Below are 22647 nucleotides of genomic sequence, written 5' to 3' on the forward strand. Positions count from 1 at the left end.
CCCAGCACGGTCTCTCCAGGGCAGCAGAGGACAGTGAGGACAGTTAAAGGCATGCATATGTATATCCAGAGTACAAAGGCACTGGGAAGTGTTATGGGATCCTCCTGTTCCAGGGCAATGTGACTCGCCGGAGGAAGTCTGATGAGCTGACCTCCAAGAAGCAGGGCTAGGGCCATCTACGGTGCAGGAGAATGCCATGTACTCAAGATGCTGCCTAGCAGCTCAGAGCTCATATGCCTGCATGGGCCAGTGCACTACATGGGTCCTTTTATCTCTGGTCGAAACAAACACCACCAAAACCACAAGTCAAGCTCCCAGTCCATCCTGGAACATCAGGCACTGAAGATTAGATCCCCAGAGTATAGCTCTGATAAGTAGCTTGTGTGGGGACATCGGCCTTCCTGGATGTGAGGGTGTGGACACACTGTGGTGGCCACGGGACTTAGATCTACCTCTCTACCCTAAACCCAAACCTGACTAAGGACATCTGAATGGTAGGGATGCAGATTGGGATTGGAGGTTAGATGTGTGATGCTTTTAAGACTAACCTAAACTGCCCACGTTGTACACATACCTCTGTCCTAATTGTTAAGTGTGCTGCCTGAAGCCACCTGCACTGCCCTCTCTTCTTCTCCCTGGCATTATGCCCTAGGCACCGTTTCGTTCTCTGGTGTGCTACATCCTTGGGACCATTTTTCTTCTCTAGTGTATTGTATCCGGGATAATGAACATTCCGTCCTCGTTGCTGTTTCATTCCTGGGTTTTAACTCTCGTTATTTCTCCCTCTCTGGGTTCTCTGGGAATGGAGCCAGAGGAGAAATTACTGCTCCTGTGCTCCACAAGTGTCCAGATATCTTCCTCTAGTTCCCCGGGCCTTTCTGGATCCTGAGTTCTCTGTGAGCCCAGGGCCCTCTGGTGCACACCACAGCAGTTTCAAGGACTCCAGACAGCTGTGTGCCCTGGTTCTCTGCAGGTGTCGGCTCTGTCCAGTGCTGGGGGCGCTGAGAACCTTATCCTCCTGGAGCAAGAGAAGCACCGGCCGCACGAGGCGGGCTCTGTGCAGTGGGCCGGCAGCACCTTTGGGCCCATGCAGAAGAGCCGGCTGGGAGAGCACGAATTTGAAGCCCTCATGAGGATGCTGGACAACTTAGTGAGTGTCTTGGTCCTTCAAACCGTTCCATGGAGGCTGAGCCCCCGGAACCACACAGCTGAAAGCACTGGGGACGCACGAGACCAGCCTCTGTCATGGTTTAGTTAGTGAAGGCCTCCGAGTTTGTGTTTACTTGAACAATAGCTGCCCTTTCCGGTACTTGCCTTTTCTCCCTCTGCTAAGTGCTGCGACATCCTCATGTCTGCCCATGCTCTTCAGGGAAGTCCAGAGAAGTCGGAGTGCCTGTCCTCCTGTCCACAGCCCATCACCATCATCCCGTGTCCATTAGCCACGCCTCCTCTGGAGTTGTCCTGCTCACCCCCAGTGGCACAGCTTTAATACTGAAAGCCCACCACACAACTAGCTCCCTTATTGCAAGCGTCACGTCACCTTAGTCTATTGCAGTGAATGAACCAGTCCGTAAGGAATTACATGGGATGGTTCAGTAAAGGACATCTCAAAAGGACGCCTCCTCCTTCTCAGAGCTAATGATTGGGTTGATAAAATGGAAAATCAGAGGAGACACTTCAGGCACAAGAGGTGCAGTGGGAAGAGAGTTCAGAGGTGAGAAGTGAGACCTGTCTTCAGAACTGTCCTGTTTGGTTCCCTTTCCACACCCTCAAGGCCACCTGACCTAACCATGTCATGGTCATTGCAGTAATTAATACTTTCCCCCCTTTCAATGCCTCCAAGTCATTTCTCACGCTAGGGTGACCATGAGGAAGGCTTGGCAATGATGAGATGTGCCTTTGGTAGTGAGAGGGGACTCCTGACACCGTGTGCTGAGTCACTGTCCCCAAACAAAGCACCAGGCCTTTGCAGGTAGCTCCCTACAGGAATCATTGCTTTGAGAGAAGCAGACAATTCTAGTTAGAGTTTCAGAAAAGAGAGAAAGGAGGGTTCTAACATGATCAGATTTCACTGTGAATGCCAAAGAACGGTGCGTGAATGATCCAGAACTTCAGACAGCTCTGTACAGCATCAGGGTTTGCTCCTGCGATTCAAGGGCAATCTGCTATCATAAGTGTTTGGATGTTGTTTTGAACTAAGGTGTAAGGTTAGCATGTGTTTCCTCATGGCGACGTCAAACATGTATAACATTCTACACGGTTCTCATTCTCCCGTCTGGCCCAGCCATTGTCCCTCTAGCTGTTCCTCATCCTTCCTCAGTCCCCACTTCTGCTTTCACGTGGCGTTACACATCACTCTCTGTATCTGGCTTCTTTAAGCTTGTCCTCCCCGCTCATGGTCCCCTTTCCAGTTTTATGACTTACAGACACACATACATGTATATAAGGACAGACAGACAGACAGACAGACACACACACACACACACACACACACACTTATGATTTTAAATCTGTTATTTGTACCTTAATATTAGTTACTTTAAAAACACATTGGGTACTGGAGGTATAGCTCAGTATAGACTGTGTGGCATGATATGCTAGGCCCTAGCACTGCAAAATTATACACGATGATAATCAGCATCATCGAAAGCAATACTACTTACTACTAATTAATTCTTCAAAATTATGAGCATTGAGCAGGCCTCGTTATTTTTTAAACTTTTGTGTGCTGGGGATTAAACCCAAAAGTTTCATGTGTTCCAAGCAAGCGTTCTATCAAGGAGCCATATTACCCAGCCTCTTTGTTCACACTTTGAGACATAGGCTCACTAAGTTACCCAGTTAGCCTTGAGCTTGCTCTGTAGCACAGGCAGGCCTTGAACTTGTCATGCTCCTGCCTCAGCTTCCTGAGCAACTGGGATGACAAACCCAAGCAACTAGGCCCAACTCAACGTGAAAGCCCTGTAGCCTAGGCCTGGCTGCTCAGCTGTCTGGTGGATATTGGGGCTGAGCCAAATCCAGATGTGGACCTCTGTCCTCTACAACACCTGGTTCTGGTTCCACCCTCGCAGGGCTACAGAACAGGCTATACATACCGCCACCCCTTCGTCCAAGAGAAAACCAAACACAAAAGCGAGGTGGAGATCCCAGCCACCGTCACTGCCTTTGTGTTTGAAGAGGATGGAGTCCCAGTCCCCGCCCTGCGCCAGCATGCCCAGAAGCAGCAGAAGGAAAAGACCCGCTGGCTTAACACTCCCAACACCTACCTGCGGGTGAACGTGGCTGACGAGGTGCAGAGGAACATGGGCAGTCCCCGACCAAAGACCACGGTAAGAGGGGAGGTGGGGCCGGCCTGGGTGGGGCCGGTTGCTTTGGCCGGAGCAAGTCAGAGTTTTCATCCACGGTCCTGGATGTTGTGCTCAGGCCCCAGGCTCCCTAACAGCTCTTTCTTGTGCTCCTGTATTGAGGTTTAGGGCACAAGGAGCAGATTTCTCCAGAGGGCGACAGCACTGGGCCACTTCCATGAGCACGGAGTCAGGGAAGATCGGGCTCTGTGTTTCACTGACACCCACAGGGGCCTTTGGGAAATTCCTGGGAAACACACCAAACCCTGGGCCTGAGGTCTGGTACAAACCTAGGAGGACAGGTTGATCTCTTTCCTCTTTCCCTTTTTTCTCACTCAGACAGATCTCTATTTGATTTTTTCCCCTGTTTTTCATAGATGAATGCATTTTTTTTTCTTGGCATGTACATGGGTTCACATGTCTGTGACTCAGGTTAATTATGGAGTCATCTTTAATAGCTCTTCTATATTATTCTTTGAGAATACGTGTATAGCTTGCTGGTACGGTGAGATTCACTTGCTCTGGGAATCCCCTGTCCCTGCCTTCTGAGTTATGGGTGAAACACCATACCCATCGGGTTCCATTGTGCTTGAGTGGCAGGTGTGACAACCACTGGGCCATCTCTCCTGGCCAACTCATCTGATCTTTGATTAACAAAATGTGGCTACAGTCATTCAGAATAGGCCTCCACCAAATGTAAATCCAGTTACCTGAAACTGGAGCCCGGCCACAGCCTGTCCAAGTTTCAGCCCCTGTTCTCTGATGCTTTTTTTTTTTTTTTTTTTTTTAATGGCCCACCAGTCTTCCTTGATGTCTGCATAATCTGTCACTCATCTTGGCTCTGACCCAAGAGAGAACAACTCTGAATGACTTGTGGACCTTCCCTGCTGGTGGGTTGGGCACCCAGTGGGCGGGGCACTGGGTGGGCCACGCCTAACTCCTTACTTGCCTTGTCAGTGGATGAAGGCTGATGAAGTGGAAAAGTCCAGCAGCGGTATGCCCATACGGATCGAAAACCCAAACCAATTTGTGCCTCTCTACACTGACCCCCAAGAAGTGCTGGACATGAGGAACAAGGTTAGCCTGCTCTTGTGCCTAAAGAATCTGGGGTCCCAGAAGTGCAAGCCAAGTTCCCGGGTTAGGGGAACTCATCGGTACCTCTGGTGTGAGACTGGATGGATTCCATCCTGGAATCAGTGCCTCGTGCTGGACCTCTGTAACCCACGTATAAAGCAGGGCACTTGCTGTACGCATTCCTCCTGTCGGGCCCAGCCATTGTCCCTAAAAGACATGTCCACAGAGTGGCCCTTTGTGAGCTCAGATTGCTCCAGACCGGGTACCGAGGCAGCCCTCAGGATGGCAGATTGCATTGGAGCAGAGGAGATAGGCTGCTGACCATAGAGGACCTTATCACAGGCCTCACTGGACACCAGACCTCCACGCTCTGACCCCTTCCTCTCCCCTTTCCACACAGATTCGAGAGCAAAACCGACAAGACATAAAGTCAGCCGGGCCTCAGTCTCAGCTCTTGGCCAGCGTCATCGCCGAGAAGAGCCGGAGTCCGGTACAGCCGAGACCGCCCCCAACTGAAGGGGAAGCATATCAGACTCCTGGGGCTGGCCAGGGGACCCCAGAGTCCTCAGGCCTGCTCACCCCATGATCTTAGGTGCCGGGCTCTTGCTGCCTGTGAAGGTGAAGGGTCACCACACAGCTGCCTGTGAGGTCCAGGGTGGACAATGTTGGCTCGCTCCTGGGTGCGCTGGAGCGTGAGCAGCAAGGAGGCCTCTGGCCGGCCCCACCCCTCCCACCATGGGACTGCATAAGGTCCTCTCTCAGTGTCCTGCTGAATTCTGGTGGCCCAAGTGTTTCTGACCCCTGGGTTGGATGTAGCTTCATCAGGATACTGCGAGGGGTGTGTGGCCAGGACTGCTGTGCTGGGGGTGGGAAGGGTAGAGAGTAGTCATAGAAACCCCGTTAGAGTTAGAAAGCATGACGTCACTGTTTCTGTGTTTGATGGGATGCCATCTTGTCTAGGGCTTAGTAGCAGATGGCATTGCAATTCCGCCTTGTGTGGCATCGTGTCTGTTCATGGCTTGTGGCAAAGGGTGTGACACCTTCCTAGACAGTGGCTAATGGGATGTGCAAGGGCAGCAGCAGGTCGCACCCTCACATCTGCCTCCTGACCTCCCCTAACTCAGCCAAGCCAGTGAACTCTGAGTACAGGTAGGGTCAAGGTTAGAGATGGCCTGAGATCCCAGAGGGATGAAGGATGAGTAAGATTGTCTGAAAGCAGCTGTGTCCTTCAGAGCAGGTGCTCCCAGCAGAGTCCCTCCTCTGCCTCGGGATCTACCTGAGACTCACCTTTGACTCTAAGCCTCTGGCTGCTTCTGAGTGAGTGAAGCCCGTAAACGGTGACCGGGTGACCGGAAACCCTGGTTACTCTGGGCTCGCTTCCCTGAGGTCTCACTCTGCTCTCCTCCTCCCCGCCCCCACCCCCCTGAGAGTAAGCGATGCCTTCAGATAGGCTGCAGAGAGGACACCAGAAAAGGACAGAAGGGTCTGTGGTTCGGTCCTCCATAGAGCAAGAGGGACCAGATGATTCAGAGCCAGGGGCTCATCTGAGGTGCAGAACAGAGGTCCTGTCAGCGCCCCTGCCAGGGCGCGGGACAGGCAGCTGAAGATCCTCGATGCAGGGTCTGGCCTCTTGGGCATCATGACTCCAGGATTCACTGCTTGCACTGAGAATGCTGAAGCCCCTGTATCTTGTTGTTTTAATGTTGTATGCTGAGGCTTGCGCTGCTTTGGGGGACAGGGCGGGGTGGCATGCCGCTTGCTCTAGCCAGTGCTATGCTTGCTAGACTTTGTCTGACTGACTTTGGGCCACCAAATGTATGTGCAGTCATGGCTTGGAAGTGTCCGTAGATGGGAATGCAATAAAGGTATGTCTTCTGCTTGGGAGCATCTTTTGATTTCATTTCAAGGGCAAAGGGTGGACCCCTGTATTCACCAGGGCAGGGACAGAGTCTAAGTGTTGGGGGGATATAGCGATGGAGAGAATGAACAAACCCTACCCCAAGGCCCCCAAGCTTGGTTCCAAGGAGCTACATGCCACTTCTCTAGCAAGACAGCTGACTGCCACTTGAGAGAAGCCCTGGCTTGGGCCCAGCACAGCGGTCAGAGAGCAACACACACTTTGGTTAACTTTCAGTCTACAGAGAGCCAGCTGGTGTCCAAGGGCGATGCAGATACCAAAGATGAATCGGAGGAGACGGTGCCCAACCCCTTCAGCCAACTCACTGACCAGGAGCTGGAGGAGTACAAGAAGGAGGTGGAAAGGAAGAAGCTAGACCAGGAACAGGAAGGTAAACCCGCGAGCCACAGATCTGCCAGCCCAGCTAGGAGAACTCAGACTCCAGTGAGAACCTTCTTGTCCCATCACTAAATAGCACTCCTGCTAGCAGAATACAGTTAAACATGGTCTAGCACCTCATAATTACACAGGCAGATGCCTTTGTGATCTTACTGGCCTGCTCACTGGATATGAAGGAGTTAGTCCTCATGAAGTAGTTAGAATTGTTACTTGAAATTGTGCCTAAAGTAGCTTGATTGTGACAAAGCTCGGGAAACAGGTCATTTGGATTCAATGAGACTGGTGTGGCATAAAGTCACATAAAGTCTAGAGTGAGTCCCAGCCTGGGAATCAGGATTCTCTCAGCTGACACCTCTCTCCTTGCTTCAGAGTCTTGAGTCCAGCTGGTCCCTCTGTGTTGAAACTCCTGGTATCTTGATGTGCTGGGCTAGCCTGAACCAAGTCATGTATACCTCATGCTCTACCTCAAATCTTTCTCTGCCTAGGAAGGCAGCCTCTCACCCTTTCCACTCAGCCCAAAGGAGCTGTCTCCTCTCTTTGCTTCAAGAGCACCTGGGACCTGAATCCCACTTAGACTGAGCTGTAATTTACCACCAGCACCTTGTTTCAGGAAGGTGTGAGTTAACTAGCTGAGTTAACTGGTAATCTAGCCCTGAGAACAAGCCCCAGGTGTCCCTGAGGAGAGCCAGCGCTCGGAACTCTGCTTCCATCTGTGCGTGTGTTTCAGCAACAGCTGCAGCACCAGGTGCTTGTCCCGCACACGGCACTCCCCTGCCGCCTGGCCTTCTCGTGGGGCAGCCGTGTGGTAGACAACACACAGCATTACTCTGATCGCCCCCTTTTGGCATCCCCAGGAAGGAGCAGATGTAAATCTGAGCTATGGACGGCCCAGTAACTCTCCAGCCTGAAGTGACAAAGTAGAAAAGCACCTGGCTTCACATCTGCCCCACCCCTCTTGTCTCTCTCTGACTTGTGTGCTAAGGTGGGTTTCTGTTCTCTTCAGGGGAGAAGGACACAGCCCCAGAAGAGCCTGGTTCACCTGTAAAGTCCACACCTGCGTCCCCAGTGCAGAGCCCAACGAAAGCAGGGACCAAGAGCCCAGCAGCCTCTCCTTCCAAGGCTTCGGAGGGTGAGTGGAGCTAAGCAGGCTTCAAAAGATGCCTGTGTGGGAGACAGGGCGGTCTGGACACTGTAGAGAACTGCTGTTAGTTGGGAGGGGTTTGTCACGGGCGTGCAGCCTCACTTCCACGGGGAAACACTTCCTCTCTGACAGCTCCAGGTAATCTGCGCAAGATTCAATTTGTCTTAATAGTCAACTATGCTGATGTAGCCAAAACCCTGCTGAGCAGAGGTAAAGGACTGACCCATAGCCTCCCCTCCTCCGCTGGCCGGTTGTCCCCCTCCTCCGCTGGCCGGTTGTCCCCCTCCTCCGCTGGCCGGTTGTCCCCCTCCTCCGCTGGCCGGTTGCCCTATCCCGTCCTCAGGTGCTGATGTTGGGGAGGGGGGGGATCTCTTTAAAGATGAAGGCTCTGCTCTGTCCGGTCTGAGATGGGATCTGAGACTCTGTATTTCTAAGGGGAGTGACACCATTAGGTGTCACTGAAAGTCTTGACTGCAATCACTTGGTGAAATTAGGTGGATCTGCTGCCTGGAGCCCACTGTCAGCCTTTCTCTAGGGCAACCTAAGATGTGAACCAGTTGAAAACAGTGTCATTAGAGAGGCACTAGTCTAGACATTGGAATTCCAGGCCCAACCAAACAGCTAGTTTTAGCAATTCAGAGATGCTCATCTGTGCCTCAGTTTCCCTGTGTGTTAAATGGAATTATTAATGCTTTCCCTTGTCACAGTCCTTCTGTGTCTAAGGGAGTGTTGATGAATGACAGCGTACTTTGAGGGACTAAGAGACTAATTTGAACATAGACCCTAATTATGGTTAGGATGCCCATAGTGACAATCACCACCTCCAGGCTGCTCCACTGGGTCCCCTGAAAAACTCCACCAAAGAGGGTACCCTGTGACCCAGAGAACAGCCTCTGCTGGGCTGCCGGGACCCCCTTCCTCGGTGAATGGTCACATATGTGATTCTGGTAGCACCCCCACCCTGAGCTTCTTCCCCAAGCCAACCATCGTCTCGAGTCTAGACCTAGCCTTGCTGGAGAAAACCAATCTGCTTGAGGCCAGTGCTCCAAGTGGATGTCCCTCCGTGCTCCCCACTGCCTGTGAGTGGATGTCCCTCTGTGCTCCCCACTGCCTGTGAGTGGATGTCCCTCCGTGCTCCCCACTGCCTGTGAGTGGATGTCCCTCCGTGCTCCCCACTGCCTGTGAGTGGACGTCCCTCCGTGCTCCCCACTGCCTGTGAGTGGATGTCCCTCTGTGCTCCCCACTGCCTGTGAGTGGATGTCCCTCTGTGCTCCCCACAACCTGTGCGTGCTCATTGTGTCTCTCATGGTGTGCTGTCAACCTCCCGATGTCTTCCTTTCTCTTCCCATTTGTGCTTTCATCCAAGGACTTTCCTCCGAGTCTGAACACTTGTCTCTGTAGTAAGTATAGAGAGGCCACTTGCTAACTCACCTGGCACTTGCAACAGGGAGGGAAGAACTTTTTTTTTTTCGAGACAGGGTTTCTCTGTACAGCCCTGGCTGTCCTGGAACTCGCTCTGTAGACCAGGCTGGCCTCGAACCTCTGTAGACCAGTCTGGCCTCGAACTCAGAAGTCCACTGCCTCTGCCTCCCAAGTGCTGGGATTAAAGGCGTGAGCCACCACTGCCCGGCTAAGGGAAGAACTTTTTAAAAGAAATCTGTTTCTTCCAGGGGTTTTTTTTCTTGCATATCATAGCCCCACCTTTGGAAAGTCTCTTAGTTGTAAAACTCATGACCAATTCCACCTGTGCAGTGCATGGACTAGGCTTCCTGAAAGGGACGTGGACACACATACACACACACACACACACACACACACACAGAAAACAAATCCATTAAGGAGGGATAGGGAACTTCAGGAGAGTGTCACGGTCAACAGGAATTAATCATTGGCCCTGCTTTGGTACCTCTAGGAGCCTCTTCTAGAACTTTGAGCAGAGCCTGGATTCTCTCTCTCAGGGCCCCAGATGTCTCCTAGAGCTGTGCAGAGGATCTGGGCTGTCTGTCCATTAGCACAGGTGTGCAGGCTGCAGGGAAGAAATACAAGGAGAGCCCGAGAAGGCTCATGGCAGAGAGGGGACAGTAAAGAGATGCTGTTCTGGGAGGCCTTACAAACAGGAAGAGTGTGGAAGGATGGAACTGTCACTCCCCCACTGCCCGACATCACACTCGCTGTGGCTGGAGTTTTGGTTTTCTCTGGAGTAAATCTACCGCCCGCCCCCCCCATGGGGCCCACTGTCCTTGGGTTGTAGAGTAACAAAAGTTATAGTTTTCTCTAAAGATGCTTTCTGTGCCACAGGCAGCTGGGGGCACAGCTACTTGACAGAATGCAATGTTGGTGTGAGCTGCAGTGAGCTGGGGCTGGACCAGCTCCTTGGGGTACGAAGGACGGACTCCTGCACAGTAGCTATGCTCTCACAGGGTCCCACCCATCAGACCAACGGTGACTGTTTCCAGCCATCTGTCACTGTGCTCCAAGTCCTCTCCTGCTGAGTCTCTGTGATGTCACTCCCTGTCTATGTTCCCAATCTTAATCTTGCACCATCAGCCTTTCTAACCCCCTCCACATCTGCTCATCAGAATACTTCCTTCTCTTTGACTAAGTCCTGACTGATGCTGTCCCTACTGACCCGTCCTGACTGATGCTATCCCTAGTCACTGACAAATCCATTACTTCAAACAAGCCACTCAAAACACTTCAGAGGGCTGGGAAATGGTGCAGTGGATATAAGTGCTTGCTGCACAAACGTGTGAAATTCAACCAGGTGTGGCAGTCCCTGTAATTCCAGAACTCAAGAGGCAGAGGTACAGGAGTCCCAGGATAAACTGACTAGTTGGTCTAGCCAATCACTGAGCTCTGGGTTCAATTGAGAGACCTTGGCTCAATAAATAAAATGGAGACCCATCGAGGAAGACAGCAGACATCAGCTGAGGGCCTCCATAGGAAATCAGAGGTCAGGAGAGAAAATGACCAAAATTTCAATGTGCTCACATAGATCCATTCTTATTATGGATGGTGTTCTTTGAGTTACTAGTCCTTGATGCTGCCAGCCTCCAAAACTTGGGCAAGTTAGCTCGGTAGCATCAGATCACTATCCAACTGTGGTCCACAGTGAGAGCTAGTTCTGTGGATTGGCTGGAGTAGACTGGCCTTAGCCTAATGGGTCTTCATCCCTGTGTGCTATCAACCAAGACCGCAGTCAGCTATGAGCATGACTAGGCCAGGACTTCCAAGATGGTGTGCACTTATAGCTGGTGCCTTGGCAGGGACAGGAAGAACCAGGCTCAACTGGGACAATGGGGTAACTGATTGGTCTCTGTCTCTGCCTCACTCACTCTCTTTCTCTCTCTCTCACTCTATTCACCCTTCTTCTCTCATGTGGTCTCTCCACATTTCCATTGGTGTCACTGGTCTTTATCCATGGTGGCCTAGGTCTCCCAAAGCTGTTAGGCAGAAGTTAGCCTTCTTAGGTCTTTGGCCTATAGCTCTGCAGCACTTCCCTGTATTCTGATTGCTACCAGAAGCCTTGGGGCCAACAGGGACAGAATGAACCTGGCAGCACCTAGAGGCTCTGCACACTAGGACCTGAGCCAAGCCTCGTGTCATGAGTATATCCAGTATCAGGGGAACTTTGATCCTCAGCCCAGGTAAAAGGAGCATATTCTGAACCCAAATGTCCCACTTTTATGGTCCTTTTATGTCTAAATGGCCTGATGACTTGATTAAGAAACAGAAATTAGAGAGGTAGGAATGTAGTTCAGTGGTAGAGCACTTGCCTAATATGTGTAAGGCAAACACACCCTTGTACACACACACACACATACACACACACACACACACACACACACACACACACACATACACACTCACTCACATTTACTTTGTGACCCACCAACTGCCTCGGGACCTAATATGGAGAAAGACTGCATTTGCACAAGTTGAATCTGGATCATTCTTTCAGACAATGATATTCAGGGATTTAAATGAGGACAGAAACTGGTGCAGCGCTCTGTGAGCCAGCCTCCTGCTCACAGAGCCTCAGAGGCAGTGCACCGTGCTGGCCTTCTGCTCCCTGCTCTGTGCTCTGAGTGCCTCGTGGGCCTTTGCGATCCTTGCAGCATGGTGCCCCAGCCCTGTGTCAGCCCCGATCATGAACGATAGATACTTCCTCAACCTTTAATGAGCCTTTCCTTTGGCTTCTGCATGCAGAGGTGAAGAGCATTCTTTTCATCAGAGACACATGAACCACGCATGGCCGTCGCCAGTCCTGCATGCACTGGAATGTAGGCCAGGGTTAGTCTGGTTGACCCTGAGTTCAGCAAACTCACTTCCAGGTCTTCTCCTTATCTCCCTTCCCACTGCTAAGTGGCAAGCCAGGCCACTTATCTGTCGCGTATCAGGTAAAGTCATGTGTCTTTAGTCAGGAGCACATTCCTGAGGTTAGATGAGGTACAAACTCCTGCACAGGCATGCCAGTGGTGAGGAGGGGCCGGGTATCCTCTATGGAACCTGCACCTGACTTTGCTCAGAGAAAGCCGCAAGCATGTAGTTCCTGACTGGGAGACGTCTGTATTCTGAATGGAGAGCCAAGACAGCATGTGCCAATGTAAAATGAGCTCACGGGAGTGGGCTTAGAGGACAGCAAGTTTGTTGTTACTCTCAGTGGAAGCTGCACAGACAGAGTGTAATTGAACCGAACTTTGGGGAGCTATGTATTTGGATGGGTGGGCAGGAGCGGGCTGGGTTGTGTTGGGGTGGAGGCCAGGAAACTGGGGAATGGGGGAGTGTACACCCTGGAAGTGGAGACCTAAGTGAGCCTCTCCAGTACATCAGAACCAATGGGACATGTATAGCTATGGAAGGGGGGGGGAGACACTGCTTTATGTGACCATGCTGGCTGCATATTCCACTATAGTGTGTAAGCTGCGAACAAGGAAATCTGGTGGCTTCATTCATCCTCAGCCAGAAGGACTGAGAACTGGAGTTTTGTTAAAGCAGAAGACAGATATCATAACCCAAGAGGCTCTCCCTACTTCTGCTGGTTCTATTGGGCCCTTGATGGGTGGCTGACAGTCAGCCATGTTTATAAAGTAGTTTTCTTCTTATCTCTTAAGCTGAGTACTAATCTTTCAGGAACACCCAGAAATGTTTTATTAACTCTTAACTCATTATTCTTTAACTCAAGTCATCACAACACACAAAGCCATCCATCACAAGGCTACTGGTAGGAAATAAAGTGCTTGTAAGCCGCGGGTGGCAAGGAATCAGACCCAAAAGGTAAAGTTTAGGGCAACTTTGTGCTTTCCAGCAACAAACAGTCTTCTCCCAGCCCTCAGCCTCTGGAAGCCCCGCCCCAGCCTCTGGAAGCCCTGCATCTTTACCCTACAGCCCACACAGGGTGTAGGCCTCCACTGTCCTGAGCCCAGATTTGGCCTGAATCATCCACTCTCCCTATTCCTCCTTTTCCTCTTCCAGTTTCCAGGTTTCCTCTTTAGACATAACTTGCACCTTTACAGTTTCTGTTCCTTCTACTAAGTGTCCCCTGTTCCATGAGCACCCCCCGAGTCTCACTGCGCCCCTCTCTTGGGGTCTTGCCCAGCTACTCTTTAACTTCATTTTCTGGAGCTGCTCACAGGGGAAAGAGCTGGCTCTCGGAGCCAGTCCTTGGTGTTTCCCGGGTGCTCGTACCTGCCCCACCTCTCTAGCCAACTCTCCAGTGGTCTCTGTCCCTATGGGGGTGAGTGCACTGGGTGTATCTGTTTAATATTGCTTTCTTAAGACAGTGCACACACCAGGGGCTGGGGCTGTCCACCTGCTTGATATAGGTGAAGAGACCTGGACAGGGACCAGGGAGAAGGACTGAGTTACAGCAAGGACATGAGTCACCATGAGGGCAACAAATGAGAGTTTGAGCAGAAAGCAGAGCCCCTCTAGAAGACAGTGAGAATCATCTTAGGGGGCAATAGCCATGTTGGGGGCTTGAGAAATGTGTATGCAGTATGTCACCCAAGTGAGGGTCCTGCCATGGATTGTAAAAAAGGGGGGGGGGCTAGAGAGCTGAGAAGCTGAGGTGTGTGTGTGTAGGGGAAATGGGTATAAAAGGGCTGTTTGCATGTGTGGGTCCAGCCTGACTTGGAAGACTCTCACTGGGATGATCCTGACAGGCAAGGGTGACGGTGTTGGAGGTGTTCAGTTACCAAGTTCATCTAGTCACTCATGCATCTGCTATCTGTGGACTGCACAGACATTCCCCTGGTGCCTTCCAGGGCCTAGGCATGTGATCAGCCAAGTCTCACCCTCTGTTTAGAATGGAGAGATGGCGTGCTCAAAAAGACAGGTGTGCTCAAATAGGCAGGTGTGATCACCTCATCGTTGGGAATAGAAGTTTCTGTGGTGGATGCAGAAAGGATAGAAGTGGGCATAAGGTCAAAAAAGACACTGAGGGAGACCAGGTATTCAAACACATCTGTTATACAAGGTTACGCTTGGGGAACAGAGAGACAAGAGGGTTCTTCTCCAGAAAGCACAACCTGGGGGTGACTGAGAAGGGGTGAGGAAGTGATTGTTGAGGAGACCAAGTGGAAGGTTGGGGGGAAACAGGAGAGGGAACAGAGAGGATCGTGCCCTAACAGATTTATGGCATTTAGGTACACTGCCAGGTGACAGCCATGGGAACGTACAAGGAGATGAGGGACCAGAGCTCAGGCTCTGGGGGTCAGGGCTGTACATTTTGACAGGCTCTAGTCTTGAAAGTTGGATGGAGGAGAAGCAGCAGCTAGCCTCTGATACTAAAAGGGGACACGCCCTCAGGAGGTCTAGAGCTTTGGCATGCCACTTGAGGAGAAAGGAAGCACCTCATTGTAAGGTCTTTCCAGGTTGTTCCAGTCAGTTCTGGCTTCAGCCACTCACCCCCATCCACACAGATTATAGTCACAAGATCCTCTGCAGCGCAAACTCTAGGATTGCTTTTTTTTCTTCACCTTCTTCTGCAGCATCAGTTTCCACTTGCTCTGCTGCTCACATTCCCACAGAGCAGAACATGCGCCAATCCTGGGGGTGATGCTCCCACTCAAAGGTACCCATGATCATACCACACATGTACACAAACCACATTCATGTGTGCGCACACACACACACACACACACACACACCGTGCACACTCATTTACACCTCTCTCAGAACACATACATGCATGCATACATAATCTATACCACACAATGCTCATCTCTCACACCCCAGGGGGCCTCTCAGGCTGTGGATGAGAAGCATGTGGAGGGAGACGCCCAGCCCTGAGCCTGCACTGTGCAGCTCTCCGCTCTGGCTGTGAAGTGGGGAGGACGAGCCAGGCAGCCTTTAATTCACTTCATGTTTCAGAGTCTGTGTCATTATAGTCCCCTCCTTCCTCTTCATACAAGAATTTCAAAGTCTGCATAGTTGGGAAGAAGGGACAGCTGGGGACTTTGGTGCCTGGGGTCTGAGCATGCTTCCTTTAAGTGTGGGACCTGGTGATCCCAGGCAGAATAGAGATCTGAGCCCTGGCAGCCACAGAAGGAAAGGACCTCCTTGGACTGATGATTCTATTGTGGAAATGTTGGGTTCCCTCCTATTTCTCTTCTCTGCCCCCTGGGGAGACATTGGGTCCCTAAGTACCCTGCTGCTGCTTAGGTACGAAGACCTGTGATCACCATGTCTTGACTGGTGCAACTGGGCTGCTTATCATAATGCTTCCACTGAGACAACCATGCTGTCCCCAGCTGTTCTCCTCTCTTGGGTGGGCCTCCTCAGTCACACTGAATTAAATGCTCGTTCAGAAACCAACATCTGTTTCAATATATAGACAAGGACCCAGCGTTACCACCTGTGCAGTGGGTGTCCCCTGGGCAGGTAGTGAGAGATGGGAACACCATCCCTCCCTGTCCCGGGATCCTTACCCCCACCCCATGCCAGCCTGCACTTCCCTGGCTTCAGACCCTCCTAGAAGTTGTTCTGTTGACCCCTTGATCCCTCGCCTTCGTGAAATCTCACAGGCTGGGTCTTATGGTCTTTTCCTAGATGCCAAGAAGACAGAAGTCAGCGATGCCAACACAGAGGCTGAGCCAGTGAAACCGGAAGGGGTGGTGGTGAATGGGAAGGAGGAGGAACCCGGTGTGGACGAGGCCCTCAGCAAAGGACTGGGCCAGATGACCACCACCACTGACACTGACGGCGACAGTTACAAGGACAAAACCGAGTCAGTTACCAGCGGTCCCTTGTCCCCAGAGGGCTCACCCTCTAAGTCACCCTCCAAAAAGAAAAAGAAATTCCGAACCCCCTCGTTCCTGAAGAAGAGCAAGAAGAAGGAGAAGGTGGAATCCTGATCAGTGGCTCAGTGGGTCCTGCTGCATCCCTGCCCTCCCTCCTTACCCTTCTCTTAGCTCTGCCCCTGAAGCACAGGGCCAAGGAGGGACAGTGGAGGGCTGGGATCTCACTCAGAGGGGAACTTAGAGCCTGCCTTCCCAGAGCAGCCAGGTCTCGTCCACAGTCACAGTGAGCTGGCAGCAGAGCCTGCCCTAGATCTGAGCTTCCTGACTCCCACGGTCATGGCCATGCTCTGCCCTCTTTTCAACACTGCCTAGTCCTGGGCTGCCTGTTAGGACACCGCCTGCCCACCTGAGCCCAGGGTAGGAAGGCCAAACACCAGGCACTGTCTGGATGCTCACAGACCAAGGCTGCTTCTGAGTAAGGTCCATCTCTTCCCAGGAATCCTGCCTCCTGCTGATGGAGTTGTCTCCACAGCAAGAAGCCATGCTTCTCTCTTCCATTTTGGGTCCCTTTTCCCCCTGCTCAGGCAGACTGATCTGTCCCCACCAATAGAAGTTAATTAATCTTTGATCCCCAGGCTGATGGCTTAGCTTGTGCTTTTCCAAACACTAACCCTGAGCTTTGTCCATGGAACCCATTGAGCAGAAGAACTCTAAGAGCCATCAGTAGAGGGCGAGCTAAGTCAGCCTGAGTGGGGGAGGGGAGTGTCACCAATCTATGAGCCCAGGAACCTGATCTGTCTGTATTGTGCTTCTCACAGGCTGAAAAATTAAACCCAAATGTAGCTTAAGAAAAAGTCTCATGCTCAGGGAAGAAATTCTGGGACATCAAAATCTGCTGCTGGCATTGAGTTGTGTGAGGAGGTCAGATACCCCTTTGGCTTGGCATGGACCGTGCCTGCCTCACTCTTTGTCTGGCAGTCAGGTGTCCCTTGGCCTTCCCACATCCCCAAGAGCTCTTGCCCACAGACCAGAACATCTTGCTCTTGGCATCTTGACCTTGGTTCTTTGAGTCCCAACTCTTGAGTCAGAGGGTCCCGCAGAAGATGGTCAGAAATGAGTCTTTTGGGGTTAATTCTCTCTCACCAACTTTCAAAGACGTGGCTGACACTCCCAACGCTACCAGTCTCCTGAATCCTGGGGCTTGGTGATAGGCAGAGCTGTTGTTTTAAATACCAACACTAGTTTTCCCCCCATACCCTCCCAAGGAGTGTTGGATAATGAACACTTCCGATTCCAAGACAATCCATCTTCTTAAAGCACAGCGTCTTCAAAGAGCATTTCTCTTTTTCTGTCCTGACTATCGTAAAGGTATTTTTGAAGTTTCTTGACTCATCGGTTTTCACTTTGCACACGTGTGTCTACAGGCCCTGCGCTGGTTTCCCCCTCTGCCCTCTCCATCCTCCACAAACTGAACCCTTTCAGGGTTAACTGACTGCTGAGCAGGGTGCGAAGGCTCAGTCTGAACCCAGGTCTGTCTGAGCTGAGTCCTGCCTCGCCCCAGATGTGGTGAATGGACAATGGCCTTGGCCTGTTAGCCATCTCTTCAATTGGTCTTGGCTGTGGAGTATTAGCCCTGGAGATGAAGGTAGAGAGGCCACCTGTGGTCACTCAGTGGCGCAGTCAGCTGTGGATGGTGGGATGTCTATGCCTCTGACAACAGAGCTGAGCCCTCTGGTTGACCAGGAAATCCCACCACAGTTGGCTGGCTCTCGAACAGAGCTGAGAATCTAGTGCAGATCCGGAGCCACTGCCCAGGCCCTGTTTTGCTCTGCTTTCTGGTTGAGTCAAGTCTAATGAGAGACAACCCAATGTCCCCGTGTATGGATGCTCAGAGACGTCTATCCTGTAGGTGATGCCGTCTTAAAAATAAGATTTCACATTCATGCATTCATTCATTCATCCATTCATTCCTTCATTCTCATTTAGCATTTATTAGGCATCCACTTGTATCGGACATTTTTAAAAAAATGAGCAGAGTTGACCCTGCAGAAGCGACATGTGTGAGCCGGTGCTGAGAAGAGGTCCGTGGACTCTGTCCAATGAGCTCTCCTTATCCATCTCCTTATATAGCACTGATGCTTGCTTAGGTTAAAATGTCAGCACTTTCCCTGAGCATCCTCCTTCCAGATAATTGATGGCCGATTTGGTTATTAAAAAAGAGAGGAACTTCTGGGGGAAAAATAGCAGAGGTGGACAGATGTGGGAACGTGGGACTCCACACCGTGTCCTTCTGAGCTGTGCCAGAGCCTTTTGTGAAAGGTGATAGGGAGTGGTTCACATCCCAGGTGAGCAGACCTGGGTCTGAAGAACCCTTGTAGACAGTGTGAGAGATCTGAATTTTACCATACTCTGGACACGGAGGACTGTTAATTAGGGTAGAATCACACATAGAAGTGTGCACACGTAGAAGTGTGTTGTAGGGCCTTTGGTGGCTGAGTGAGGGTGCACAGGAAAAGTTGTCGGCCGATCTCACAGGCTGTGTTCTCCCCTACTGCGTGCGAAAAGCACCGGAAGAAGTGTTTACTGAGCTAATGATGTTGGGTTCTCAGCCTCAGACCCTGTTTCTCTTTGGGATTAGATCACAGGAGAAGTGTAAAGACATTTTATCAGTTTCCTTCTTCCCTTGCACATAAAGGATGCTGTGGGCACAGCCCTGAGGACTGTAGAAGTGTCTGTGTGTCCCACACAGGACATTTCTTTGGCTCTGTAAACATTGGCTTGAGGTTTGACTGGTGAGGAGGGATTGTGTAAGATAAGGATTTAACACTTGTTTCTCACTGAGCCACTGTAGTTCCTACAGAGAAGGGTCAGAAGGTTGAACTGGTGCTACTGTGTGACCAGCTGACCAGAAAAGCAAAATGGCTTCTTAGCCTGCTTTCACACACTGTAGAGTGTTACAGAGAGGCAATCCTGGCTCCTGTGATGTCATACATGGGGAGTGCTTGTGATCTGTGACTATCCCCCAAAATAAAAATAAACAAAAACAAAAACCCCTGCCCAGAGATGTTCTGCACCACAGTCTGAATCTGGCCTGCTCCCTCTTAAACCTTGGGAAGCGCCAGCAGACCCTTGGGAGTGAGTGTGAAGTCCTTGCTCTGGGGACAGGGGGCGTGAGGGACATTCATGAGGACCACAAGCCCCTCTCATTCCCCATTGTAAGGCACTGCTCTGAGCCACCCAATCATGAGACAGTGCCTGAGCCTAGCCTGGCACAGGTGAGCATGTGACCAGGTGGCAGACGCCCGGCCTTGTGATAGCAGGGTCTCCACTCTGGTTGACTGCACTGAAATGCTGTAATGGATCTGTAAGAACCATTCGCTCCTGTGATGTGAGTGCAGACGGTTAGGCCCAAGTTTGGACATAGTAAAGAAGGTTTGCTTAAGGACAGGATTCAGCCCTATGTAGACTAGTGTGTCAGGCCTTTTCATAAATGTGAATTTTATGTCTTAGTTCTAGGCCAAATATCATGAGTTCTTGACAGCCAAACAGGACTATTGAAGCACCCACTCCTGTGCTAATTTTACACATGTTGCTCCACAAATATCCAGGGACTCCTGGCATAGTTGCCATCCACTGAGGACAGAGGGGCCATGAGGCCTATGTCCTTTCTTGTCACTAAGTCCAATTGAACTTTCTATGATCCTATATAATTCGGAAAGACTGAGAAATGAATGAAATGATAGATACCTGCTTCCACTTCCCATGGAGAGGACAAGGCACCTCACCGCTTAACGTGTAATAGGAATTCATGCCTGAGATGGGCGCTTTAATATGAGAAGGAAGGGTCCAGAGGAGACTGAAATTCACGAAACACATGTATTTGGTTTTTACCTGCACATCCTCTTTCTCCGATGTGAAGAGGCATCCACAGTACTGTGATTACTTCCCAGCGCCCTAACTAACCAGGATGCAGTGCTCTTCCTGTCAGAAACAAGAGGCCATATATAAAGCTCTGTTCCCAAGGCACTCAAATGCCCCTCACTGGAGAAGCCACCTTGTCCAGAAGTCTGTGGGGATCTCACACAGTGGGATTTACTGCAGTGGACAGCCTTTCGTCATCTTTGCACTAATAGCGCCCTGGAGAAGGCAGGCTGCTTTTCATAGGAACAATGAGCAAAGCAGTATTTGGGTGACCCTAGAAAGTATGGAAGAAGTTGCATTCTGCCTCATTCACATGTGGGTGACATTAGACTTTTGCCAAATTGATCTTAGTGCCGCTTGTCTCCAAGATTCTCCCACAACTTGGGTGATGAGTTTGAGGATGTAGGGCCAGAGACAGAAGAGGCTCTCGGTGCTGGGAAGGCTCAGGCACAGGCTGGCCTGAGAAGGCAGTCTTCTATGGGAGTCAGGTCCTCAGTACCTCCCTCATGCACCCTGTCCTAAGCACCCAGATGAGGGTGGACCCTGAGGGCTCTCCCCTATCTCTTGGGTAGAAGTGACATCTCAGAAGCTCAGGGGACGGTGATAAGGATCTAAACTCCCCTCTCCTGCAGCAGACCATCCTGTGTATCTCAAATGCCCCTTTAATATGAATCAGGATGGCAGTTAGACCGAAACCCAGGGGTCGCACTTGAGAAACATCACAAACCCTTATATGATGGCAATCCATTTGGAGAAGCCCCAGACCCTCGTTTCGTTGCCACCTTGCTCCTGTGGGTCTTACTATTTTGGTGAATCATACCACAAGACTGTCCTCTCTGTAAACTTTTGAACTGCTGGAAGTGATGGGAACCCAATGTGTGTGACACATCTCTGTCGGCTATTCAGGGGCTCCTGGGGAGGTGGGTGTTAGAAAGGGGGCTCATGTATGGAAATGTAGGGTCCTCCCTTTCTGAGAAGAGGTGAGGTGGAGGGGGTGAGGCAGGTACCTAACAGGACTCATGGGACGCAGGGTCATGGCATCCCAGGCTGGCCAGGGAGTGCAGTGTCTCGTCAGTAATGCTGTGGGTGGTTTTGGTGAAATGTCTGTCTGACAATCGTCACACGAGCGTATGACTTACTGTCTTCCCTTGTACATAGGCTGTCTGTGTTTGGCTTTTCCTAGTACTGTGAGGTTTCCCAGAGGGATTCCATGTACTACTCTGTGCTGTGACAATGCCACTCTCCCCCAAGGTCACACATCATCCCCACAAATGGTTCTGCCTTCCTCTATGCTAACGCATTGAGCCACTGATATGCAGTTGGATGGATAGGCTCTTGGACTTTATTTTGCAATTTTATATATATATACATATATAATATATATATTTATGGGTTGGTTTTATATGGTTTTCTGTTTGAATCTATGAGCAACAGAGCTTCCCTTTGATTTTCATGAGAACTTTCCAAAGGCCTTTTGCTGCTTTGGTGTCTGACTGTGTTTGGGGTGGACTCTGCTTGTGGGTTTCTCTGTGTGCCGTTATTTCACCTGCAGATCTTACCCTAGTAAACCAGATGTGCTTGGCTTCCCAATGTGTGTGACCCATCTCTGTCGGCTACTTGGGGGGCTCCTGGGGAAGTGGAAGTTAAAAGGGGGGCTCATGTATGGAAATGTAGGTCACACTGGGAACTTAATCTGTTTTCACATGTAGAAAGCTAACACACGTATTGCTGAGTTCTGGTGTGGGAGTGGAGGTTGGGATGCAGTGTCCTCTGAGGAGGAGACTAGATGGATCCGATACAGCTGCGGGGACTGCGTTGCAGTGGATGAGGTAGGAGCAGCAGAGACAGTGGACCCTGAATCTGCAGGTGTGAGGGCCAGAGTGGAGGAAGATGGTGGCCCAGTAGCAGAGGGGGAGAGAGAGATGGCGTCCCTCTAAAAGAGAGAAGGATGTGAAGCTGGGCTGGGAGAGAGAAAACAGCATTTTGCCCTTTCCCACCTCTACTCAAAAAATACAAAGAGGCACTGGAGAGACGGCTCAGGCAGTGCGGTGTCTGCCAGACAAGAAGGAGGACCTGAGTTCAATTCCCAACACCTGCATAAGAAAGTGGTTGTGGCGAGGTGTGCCTGTAACCCTAGCACTGGGAAGGTGGAGATGGATTTTGGGGGGCTTGCTGAATAGCCAATCTGTCTGAATCAGTGAGTTCCAGGTTCAGTGAGAGATGATTTCTCAAAAATAAGGTGAAAAGTGATTGAGGAAGTTGCCTTATGTCAACCTCCAAACTACACACATGCACACGTGTGCATGCAACACTTGCACCAGGGGTGGGGGACACCCAGTCCTTATTGAACATCCAAACACAGAGGCCAGGTACTGTCTGAGAATATTATGCATAGCATCTCATTTTAGCCCTGTAAGCCCCAGGGTGAGTCTGCCATGGTCACTTATTCTACAGATAAGGCCATGGACTCTGAACAAGGGGACCTGCTAGGCCTCAAACTCACACATCTGGTAAAGCCCAGATTCAAACAGAAAGAAGCTTTGCTCTTCTTCTGCATCCATGGTCTCAGGATCCCAAGCCTTGCTCCACAAAGGATGCTCGGTCTTCAGCCCAGGCCTCTGCTCCAGG

The 22647-nt window shown here is 51.0% G+C and overlaps 1 protein-coding gene across 2 annotated transcripts in view; it reads left to right on the forward strand.

Moving 5' to 3' along the window:
• Window positions 1-21609, forward strand: part of Add2 (adducin 2) — a 49250-nt gene extending 27641 nt beyond the window's left edge. For both annotated transcript variants that reach the window (XM_052174206.1, XM_052174205.1), the window contains exons 10-16: window positions 974-1150; window positions 3072-3329; window positions 4302-4421; window positions 4819-4908; window positions 6553-6706; window positions 7718-7843; window positions 15908-21609. In XM_052174206.1, coding sequence (XP_052030166.1) covers window positions 974-1150; window positions 3072-3329; window positions 4302-4421; window positions 4819-4908; window positions 6553-6706; window positions 7718-7843; window positions 15908-16212 — 1230 coding nt within the window. In that variant the 3' untranslated portion in view covers window positions 16213-21609. The remainder of the gene's footprint in view (window positions 1-973; window positions 1151-3071; window positions 3330-4301; window positions 4422-4818; window positions 4909-6552; window positions 6707-7717; window positions 7844-15907) is intronic.
• Window positions 21610-22647: the final 1038 nt, after the last annotated feature.

The sequence above is a fragment of the Apodemus sylvaticus genome, chromosome 2 (assembly GCF_947179515.1).
Source record: "Apodemus sylvaticus chromosome 2, mApoSyl1.1, whole genome shotgun sequence".
In the NCBI taxonomy this organism is placed as follows: domain Eukaryota; kingdom Metazoa; phylum Chordata; class Mammalia; order Rodentia; family Muridae; genus Apodemus; species Apodemus sylvaticus.